The sequence below is a fragment of the Pieris napi genome, chromosome 4, assembly GCF_905475465.1.
Source record: "Pieris napi chromosome 4, ilPieNapi1.2, whole genome shotgun sequence".
Classification (NCBI taxonomy): Eukaryota; Metazoa; Arthropoda; class Insecta; order Lepidoptera; family Pieridae; genus Pieris; species Pieris napi.
Genome location: NC_062237.1, coordinates 1,737,069 through 1,746,222, shown reverse-complemented (window position 1 = coordinate 1,746,222; position 9,154 = coordinate 1,737,069). Strand labels below are relative to the sequence as shown.

General features: G+C 30.2%; 3 protein-coding genes across 3 annotated transcripts; 1 reads left to right on the top strand and 2 right to left on the bottom strand.

The window, feature by feature from the left end:
- The first annotated feature begins 840 nt into the window (after window positions 1–840).
- LOC125048638 (probable tRNA N6-adenosine threonylcarbamoyltransferase) lies at window positions 841–2,869 on the top strand. Its single transcript, XM_047647415.1, has 7 exons — window positions 841–970; window positions 1,048–1,180; window positions 1,332–1,553; window positions 1,632–1,782; window positions 1,933–2,039; window positions 2,144–2,310; window positions 2,609–2,869. The coding sequence occupies exons 2-7, from the start codon at window positions 1,066–1,068 to the stop codon at window positions 2,849–2,851; spliced, it is 1,005 nt and encodes a 334-aa protein (XP_047503371.1). The 5' UTR covers window positions 841–970; window positions 1,048–1,065; the 3' UTR covers window positions 2,852–2,869.
- A 57-nt stretch (window positions 2,870–2,926) lies between these two features.
- LOC125048639 (respirasome Complex Assembly Factor 1) lies at window positions 2,927–4,589 on the bottom strand. The gene is made up of 4 exons (XM_047647416.1): window positions 4,362–4,589; window positions 4,186–4,289; window positions 3,944–4,073; window positions 2,927–3,747 (listed from the first exon to the last, which is right to left on the bottom strand). Exons 1-4 carry the CDS (start codon window positions 4,461–4,463, stop codon window positions 3,697–3,699), a joined length of 387 nt encoding a protein of 128 aa, XP_047503372.1. The 5' UTR covers window positions 4,464–4,589; the 3' UTR covers window positions 2,927–3,696.
- Window positions 4,590–5,212: 623 nt separating this feature from the next.
- LOC125049006 (mini-chromosome maintenance complex-binding protein) lies at window positions 5,213–8,678 on the bottom strand. The gene is made up of 9 exons (XM_047648000.1): window positions 8,481–8,678; window positions 8,228–8,410; window positions 7,802–8,158; window positions 7,360–7,603; window positions 6,955–7,072; window positions 6,588–6,767; window positions 6,114–6,357; window positions 5,651–5,815; window positions 5,213–5,460 (listed from the first exon to the last, which is right to left on the bottom strand). The coding sequence occupies exons 1-9, from the start codon at window positions 8,583–8,585 to the stop codon at window positions 5,251–5,253; spliced, it is 1,806 nt and encodes a 601-aa protein (XP_047503956.1). The 5' UTR covers window positions 8,586–8,678; the 3' UTR covers window positions 5,213–5,250.
- Between the last annotated feature and the right edge of the window lie 476 nt (window positions 8,679–9,154).

Genomic DNA, 9,154 nt, shown 5'->3' with positions numbered 1-9,154 from the left:
TCGATTACATTTTTGACATACTCCCCGTACGTGTCAGACTTAGCGCTAAGTCTCGTTCTGAATCTAACCCTGAGGCCCGTAGGAAGCTAAGCTAATCAAACTTAAATCTAGTTTATGTATGAAGTTTGACATATCGACAGCGCTGAAGACGAGATTGTTTCTTGAGATACAAATTAGAAAGTGGTCCTCAGAGTAATTACTATCAAAAGCTTATTTGTAGCCCTGCAAAGAGATCGCCTGTATTTTAAGAGTATTTGAGTGACTTGTTATTAAAGCATTTATCTGTTTAAACATACTGAAGTTTTTATTAATTAATAATTTATTCATTTATCAGTGTGTTCTAAAAAAACTACTTATAATTTTTGCCTATAATATTATACTGCGGTTTAGTCAATTCAAATACATGATGGTAATATCCAAATCCAAGTAATGATTCTTAATTGTTATAATAATATGTTTTGATATTTTTTGAAATGTTAAATAATTTTTCAGTTTTGTATTACTTTTAAGAGGTGCATACATTTTTAATTACTATAGAAAATAGAAATATATAACATTTAATACAATTTAAAATAAAAGGCTTAAGATTAATACAGACTTTCAATACTGGGTTTGCCAAAGAATTTCTTCAGCCCTATGAATAACAATTATCAATAAATTAAGTAGATCATGACGTAACGCATGACACTCGTAAGATCTCGTCAGCTAATTTATTATATGTCCGCTATAAAACATACGAATATAGCTTTATTATACAAAAAAATTCACTTTTATCTTAAGTAGTCGGATCGGAGTTGGCCACAGATTAGCGAGAATGAAAATAACAGTATTTAGTATTTACACATAAAATGGCATTTGAAACTTTTGAGTTATAGATGTCAATTGTCGTTAGAACCAAAGGCGCAAATTTGTAAACAAATAAATTTTGCATATGTAAATTGTTTATTGTAATTGAATTACAAGACACAAAGTATGAAATCATCAATAAATGGGGTATTTTATGATTAAGAACCCTTATTTAATTCAAATTAATATTATAATTTTTAGGTACAATATTAATCCGCCATGGTAGTAGCTATAGGGTTTGAAGGAAGTGCAAATAAACTAGGCATTGGTATTGTGAGAGATGGAGAAATTCTGGCTAACTGTAGACGTACCTATATAACACCGCCTGGAGAAGGTCTTGAATCTTATCTAAATATTTTATAACTGTTTAAGAATATCTTGACGACATAATACATCTTCATGCATTAAAATTTAGGTTATATTCTATTGCATGGTAGAACCATTTCATTTAATCTACATTTGTTTTAATCAATATTACTTTTAAGGTTTCTTACCAAGAGAAACAGCTGAACATCATAGAGAAAATATACATGAGGTTTTAAAAGAGGCTCTTGAACAATCTGGATTAAAACCAAATGAAATAGATGTAGTTTGTTATACAAAAGGCCCTGGGATGGGTGCACCTTTGAGTGTGTGTGCGATTGTAGCGAGGACATGTGCCTTATTATGGAACAAACCTATTTTAGGTGTCAACCACTGTATTGGCCGTATCCTTTAACAAAAAAGTTGATGACTTATTTTATTAAACATTTTTAAACATTATGTGTTCCTTATCCAACCATCAGATATAGAAATGGGTAGACTAATAACACAAGCTCACAACCCAACAGTACTTTATGTTAGCGGAGGTAATACACAAATTATAGCATATTCCAGGCAGAGATATAGGATATTCGGAGAGACAATTGATATTGCTGTAGGCAATTGTTTAGATAGGTAAAATACATTTTAAAAAGTTCTATATTGTAATATATAATATATGTATCTGGATAATATTTTGGTAGCATATTCTATAAATTTTTATGTTAAAAATTAGGACATATATCTCTGAAAATTATATTTTTAATGATAAATTCTGTATTACAGATTTGCAAGAGTATTAAAATTATCAAATGCACCAAGTCCAGGATACAATATTGAGCAGTTGGCAAAGAAAGGCAAAAAATATTTACACTTACCATATTGTGTTAAAGGTATACATAATAATGTCATTAGAATAACGTTGTCTTGGGGCTGATTTAAAGTACTATTACTAATGCAGCAGTAAGTAAATTTGTGTATAATATCTATATTCCAGGAATGGATGTAAGTTTTTCGGGAATCCTATCATTTATGGAGGATAAAATAGAAGAATTGCTGAAAGACTATTCTCCAGAAGACTTATGCTACTCTCTGCAAGAAACAGTATTTGCTATGCTGGTAGAAATCACTGAACGGGCCATGGCACATTGTGAATCACATGAGGTCTGACAAATCCTATATTTTTACTTATTTAAAGCTACAGATTCTTTTTTTATTTTACTACATTGATGAGGGCTTATTAGATGGGGTGATGAGATAAAATATTTTAACTTATTTAAAATAAACCAGTGCAGTGCCAGGAAAGTAGGTGTTTGGCCTTCTGTACCTGAAACACACCGGTGATTTCCCTTTGAGTCTTAGTAATGTTGTTTTCTTGTCATATAAGCAAATGTTAAATGCACACATAAAAAATCTAACACCCAATTTTACCCATAAAGAGAAATATAAAAATATGTTCTAGGTCCTCATAGTGGGTGGTGTTGGTTGTAATGAACGATTACAAGAAATGATGGGTATTATGTGTTCAGAAAGAGGAGCCAAAATATTTGCTACAGATGAACGATTTTGTATCGACAATGGTGTTATGATTGCTCATGCTGGGGCGTCAGCTCATGCATCTGGAACTAGGATGGATTTTAAGGATTCCACTGTCACACAAAGATATAGAACTGATGATGTTTTAGTAACATGGCGAGAAGATTAAATTTAAATGTTGATCTAATTTTTTATTATTTGAGACAAGGTATTATATCATTTTATTAAAATTATAACTAATTCAGACACATAAATTCACTTTATTTTGATCAAAATAACTCAGACCATTTCATTCACAACAAAATATTACAAACATTATATCTGTTTCTATAAACACACAATTAAACTTAACAATACACATAAATAGAAAGAATTTTCATAAATCATATAAATCTGAACCACATTTTTTTTTTGTAATTTCTGTAAAATAGATTTTATCAGATGCCTTTATTAATGAAATAATAACAATATCATAATATCTGTCTTTTCAATATGTAGTATTAAAAGCCTATCCACAACCCAATTATTATGAATGTTTTTTATCACCTTGTACTTTACACAAAAAACTCTTTGATAAATTTTCTCAATTGCAATAAGCTCCAAACTAATAGATGCAGAAATAGTCTACCTGGCAAAGCATAACTTGATTTATCCAATAAAACTGTAGTCAGATTAAATAATAGGCTAACAACAATAGAGACTATTGGATTAAAGTAAATTGGTATCAATGCTAAACAAAAAAAAATTAACTAATTCTATACACAATTACATCACAAAAGAAACAATATATTCTGATGAGTTGGTAAAATTAAATATTTCCACACCACATAAATTACAATTTTACCATTAAAACAATTGATGCAAAAGCAGATTGGTCCTTTATGTTATGATAGCATTCTTCAGTATTAAATAATAATGTTGATTAAAAAACATTCATAATAGTATCAGCAATAATTTTTCCCGATCTCCAAAATTGAGTCTTGGCTATATTGGCACTATAATTCAATACTGGTCTCATAAACTACTGGTCCCATGTAGGCCTGTATACATAATTATCCATGTGACCTGAAAGTACAATTTTTGTTTAAAATTGTCAAAGATTAAGAGAAACACAATACTATCAGTATTATGTTTCATTGACACTTTTTTCTTTAAAATATTTAGTTATTTTCATTTTATTAGTAGACTTTTATTACAAAATAATATTTAAACATTTAGGTTGGCCGTAATTTAAATTTTAGGATAATCTAAGAGTACTTACTAAGAAACCAGCAAAAGATGTCATAAACCCCTCTTTGGTTATTTCCCACATTCCTCCAAACTCTTCTTCATCTACATTTTGAATACTGCTTACATAGAAATATATTACTGCTGCATTCACAACCACAAATCTGAAATGAAATTTTTAAAAAATAACTAGATGGCATTTTCTACACATACTTGGCTTAAAGGCTAGCTGACTTATTTAATAAATAATTACTTGTAGAAATATTAAGAACTTACAACAGAAGTCCCAAGAATCCTTTTAATGGTAATAAGCCCCAACAAAGACCCAATACAATGCCTATTGCCTGTCGCATCCAATAAATAACATCTAGAAACTCCTCCTAAAACAATAATTCCATTTTACCAGTTATCAATTAAATTTTTAATCCGAAAATCCCGTGATCGCGCCTAACCTTGTCAGGCCATTCAGCGTTCGAAGAAAATGCTTTTTTCCATACTGAATCATTTAATTTAATTTTACTTGCACTATCTAACGTTTTACTTTTAGTAGACATTTTGGTTTTGTGTGATTATCTTCACCTTCTTTAATGATTTATTTAAATTCAATCAATAAATAAAAAGGATTCTATTAAGTTGATATCGTGAATTGAATTCGAACACGTCACTGTCATTTACGTCTGATACGTCACGCTGACGTTTTTAACTGGTTCACTGCATTTCCTATTCGTCCGGAAATTCTTAGCGCTGCTCGTCACAATTTCGACCAAAATTGTGAATATAATACAAAACATGAACATCTTTTAAATACATATTATACAGCCAAAATCTGTTATAACGACATCGAAGGGACTACTTTTGTTAGGACGTAAAAACCGATAGTTGAACAGCCGATGATGTTGTTATTAAGTACCTACCTAATATAATAGAATTCAGCCGGGACCTTTGATTTTGGGCAATATAACCGGTATGTTGTTCTAAACGATGTCGTAAACGGTTTTGACTGTATTATAAATATATAATATGTCGAATAGTCCATAACGCCGTTTCTTAACTGACTTCAAAAAAAATTCAATTGCATGTTTAGTTTTTGTGTACGCAAAAGTAAGCATTGTATGAAATCGATTAAAAAGCAAACCACTGATACAATTCAAACGTTTTGAAATAGAATTTGATATTTAACATATTAATATAGCAAAAATTGTTTACCAATATAATACACATGGACAGACCATGTACTTTTTAACAATGGACAATTTTTAAGCATGTTCGTCTAAATTGAGGAAGAATGTAAAATAAAACGCAATTTTGCTAATATGTTTTATTAAAAAAAATTTATAAAAGCTAAAACGGTGCCACTCTATTCTTTAATCTTATAACTCGTTCTTCCTCCATCTTCTTAGTGATATCCCAACATTCTTTATTAAGTGTATCGAAACCGCGGGACAAACTGACCAGCCGCGCTAGAACTAAAAGCCTGTGCAAATCATCTGCAGAAACTGGGTTGTCATCGTCTGACTTACTACGCATTTCTATGAAATCTTCTTCTACAAACTGAAAGTATAAAAACATCCTACTGTCAAGAATAATAATTTTAACAATAACAATTCAGATATCTCATCTCTAATTTAGAAACTCTTTAAAATGTATACCGTAACTAAAAAAGTAAGTAAGATAGATTTTATTATAATAGAACTTGTGCTAAAATAAAAAAAAAATCATAGTCACAATTTTTGTACTATACCTGTAAATCATCTGAAATACTGTACTTCACAAGTTTAAGACTAGTTAAATATATTCGTATTGAATTCATTATTTCCTCTTTAAGATAATAATTTGCTGCTTCCACGATGGCATCGAAAATGTCCAAAGAGGATTTTTCTGGTCTCAATGGAACATGATAGTCACTCTGTAACATGCCAATACTATTAAAGTAAATAAAATGAAGTATTAAAAAAAATATCAGTAAGGTCTCATCACTCATGCAATTACCTATTTTAATAATTTTTATATATGAAAAAATATATTATATAAATAATTTCATGGACAATAGCATTTAGGTTATGTTAAAAGTTTTTATATGCACATTTAAAATGGAATTTTAATTGAACTCCTTGGAGTCCTTTAAAAAAAAATATTCCACATTTGAATTTTATTACCAGTCATGTTTGGCTATTAATATATTTCCTCAGTTACCAGACACTTACCGGCAACAAACTCTTTCCTTCGGATAATACCAAAACTGATATATCTGAATCAAACTCCATTTTGTAATATTTGAAGTCGTACTCAACTTTCTGGAGCTTAATTAAATGACCAAGTGCAGCTATATTATTAACTCCGGTTGCATCTAACTGCCCTTGTTGCATTTGTGTCTCATCTAGAACTAAATGAGTGTGTTTGCTTAGTTGAAGTATACCACTTGTTAATCTATTGCAGTCGTAATCTTTTCTGAAAATGAAAAAAATATATATTAAGAAAAGCAAGATTACCTTTGATTTTCTTGTCATTAGAGATATAAAACATATATAGTTCAGTTTAATCATATTAGAAGTCAAAACAGTTTTTTAAACACAAACTATTATCATTGACTGACATTTTTAAATATTATTTATATGTATCAAGATATTTAAAGTATGATTTTTAATTTGTATTCTCTGTCAAATTAATAATTAACTTACTTTGGTAATAGGGCCATTGTGTTCATATTATCAACCGTCAATGGAAGGTAATAACTCTTGGTAACAAACTGTTTTATAACATCATATAATTGTTTGGCATAATTTGGGTAACGTTTTGTTGGTAAGTTTGACAGGTTGAGGCAAAACTGACCAAGTGTTATGGTATCTTGGCGGAGGTAACTGAAAAAAAATTAAATGGGTTTTGATACAACAATCATAAAAACTGAGTTACTCAAGCAACGCAATATACCGATATAAATATATATTGGCATATCCTGATATAATGTAATTGAGTAATGTTATTAGGTCCAAAACATTTTAGTCATAAGCATTATTTTAATATTAAATTAATTTAAAAATAACTCACACACAAGCTATAAGGTGGCAAATGAGATACTGGGCAGCCAATTCATCTCCCAACAATAGTTCTGTTAATGCTTTAAGTAGATGATCCCGAGCTGAATTTGATTCTACTAGCATATTTTCTGAAATACAAAAAATCATTTAAGTTTCTTAATTAATTATTTAATTAGATTTCACCAATCAAGACACATATAACTATTGAGACAAGTAAGAAAAAGGCAACGCTTCATTGACAGACCAAGACAAGACATAACAAATTATCATGTATATCTGTGTTGAATAAAAAAATTAAGTATATAAGACTAAGAATTGTTATTTATAAATCTATCTCTCTAGGATCTAGGATTTACAGAAATATAAAATAGTGGTCAATTACTAATAAAATAAATATAATAAATTGACAACATACCTTGGTTAGCATCCTTAAGCAATGGATTGCAATGCTCCAATTTCTTAACATAGACCACATGCAACCGAGGCACTAGGCTTGGCGGTGGATTATGTGTTATTGTTTCTGCTTGTGTCTCACCATTTGGCTCCATGAAAGCATTGTTTTCAGCTTGAAATTCTCCTGATAATCCAGGGTCTACTGATAAAAATCCAACAACTTCAACCATATCATTTATTTTAAGATTCTCACTGTCATCATAGATCTGTAACAGTATTGGTATATATTTGTATGTTAATACTTACTAAATTTTCACATATTCTTTATAGTATGTTACATAAAATACAGAGTGTATAAAGCCCATTTTCATAAAAAAAATTAATGAATGTATGTTTTTTTTTTTATTGTTAATAAGCTAAGTTAAAGCTATAATTATTACATTATTGTCATGAGAGAAAAATACCTTAATGATACATGATTTGCTTGCAACATCAGGCAATGGAAAGTTTAATAAATGCTCTCTGGATACAATATTAGATGGTTCTACAGTCTTGTCAGCTACTTTTGCTTCTTTTTTCCCCGTTTCAACTGCAGTTACTTCCATGGCATCAGAGTCTTCCTCACAATCTTCATAACTACGCTTCAAATTTGTTGTGTTTAGTCGTTTTGAAGTGTTTGGCTGATCATTTAAATGTGATAAATGATTCTTGTCATCTTCAACCTTTTGTGCCCATTCATTTAAACCAGGTAATGACACAACTACCATTGTCTGTCTCTGTGCACTTTTCAAATTTTCTGTGTAGTTAATTTTTTCATTTTCCTATAAAATATTTTTTTATTAGAGACAAGTCAACAATAATAATACTAGTTAGAATTATCTCGCACTTACCAAAATAGAGGATGTGTCTGTGTATTTGCCAGACTTTGTTTTTACTTCATTGGTTATAGTGTTAAACACTTCAAATTCCTCAAAATAAAATTCTGGGTTGTGCATATCTTGTACCATGCCCCGGAACCGTGCCAGAGTACCATCAGACAGATTGTGTGAAGCATTTGAATTTATGAGTGGTATCTTGAAAGGACACAAGGGTTAAGTGGAGGTCAAATCAATACAACTAACTCACGAGAAAACGATATCTTACCTTATACCAATTTGGTAACTTAAAAAGCCTTTCCTTCCATTGTTCTTCATTTTGTCTCCAAACATCAGGAGTCACCGTTTCAAAATCATGCATACTTCGAACCATTGATACTGTTTATTCAAGAACTATGGCCTATTCAAGGATTTATTCGTTCAAATTTCAATAACGAAGTGCGTTATTAAATAGACACAAAAACGTTAATCGAGAAAATAATCACTTGCACTGTATATACGTATTACTCTAATGTAAATAAATTATAAAATTGTTAGAAAATTTGCGCGCTAAGTGCCGTTGCGCGCGCACTCGGTACAAATCACAGAACAGTGAACACTTTACACTATTACTTCAAGCAAAGAAGAACAACAACTTCATAGTCAAAAAAATGCTTACACCAGCGCTCCAGCTAATGCCATCGGTACTATCGTATGGCGCGAGGATTTAAAATGGTATGCAAACTACAGAATTTTAAGGAATAAATTCATGTAGATAAATAAAACAGGGAGTGTACATGTGAAACAATTTTATTAAACTACAATAATTAAATTAATAATGTTAATATCACAACACAAAAGCGTCAATTTTGCACTGGAGTCTCTTCGTAATTGATACAGCACAATTAGCTTTTTTGCAGTAGCTCTATTCAGCTAGAACTATTAACGTTAATTTAAACACTG

Coding starts and splice junctions, on each gene's coding strand:
- LOC125048638 (XM_047647415.1), top strand. CDS start 1,066: ATGGTAGTAGCTATAGGGTTTGAAGGAAGTGCAAATAAACTAGGCATT. Junction 1,181..1,331: donor TATAACACCGCCTGGAGAAG/GTCTTGAATCTT, acceptor ATTACTTTTAAG/GTTTCTTACCAAGAGAAACA. Junction 2,040..2,143: donor CTTACCATATTGTGTTAAAG/GTATACATAATA, acceptor TCTATATTCCAG/GAATGGATGTAAGTTTTTCG.
- LOC125049006 (XM_047648000.1), bottom strand. CDS start 8,585: ATGGTTCGAAGTATGCATGATTTTGAAACGGTGACTCCTGATGTTTGG. Junction 6,768..6,954: donor TGCCACCTTATAGCTTGTGT/GTGAGTTATTTT, acceptor ATTTTTTTTCAG/TTACCTCCGCCAAGATACCA. Junction 5,816..6,113: donor AAGGAAAGAGTTTGTTGCCG/GTAAGTGTCTGG, acceptor GGCATGTTACAG/AGTGACTATCATGTTCCATT.
- LOC125048639 (XM_047647416.1), bottom strand. CDS start 4,463: ATGTCTACTAAAAGTAAAACGTTAGATAGTGCAAGTAAAATTAAATTA. Junction 4,290..4,361: donor ACGCTGAATGGCCTGACAAG/GTTAGGCGCGAT, acceptor TTATTGTTTTAG/GAGGAGTTTCTAGATGTTAT. Junction 3,748..3,943: donor CATCTTTTGCTGGTTTCTTA/GTAAGTACTCTT, acceptor TTGTACTTTCAG/GTCACATGGATAATTATGTA.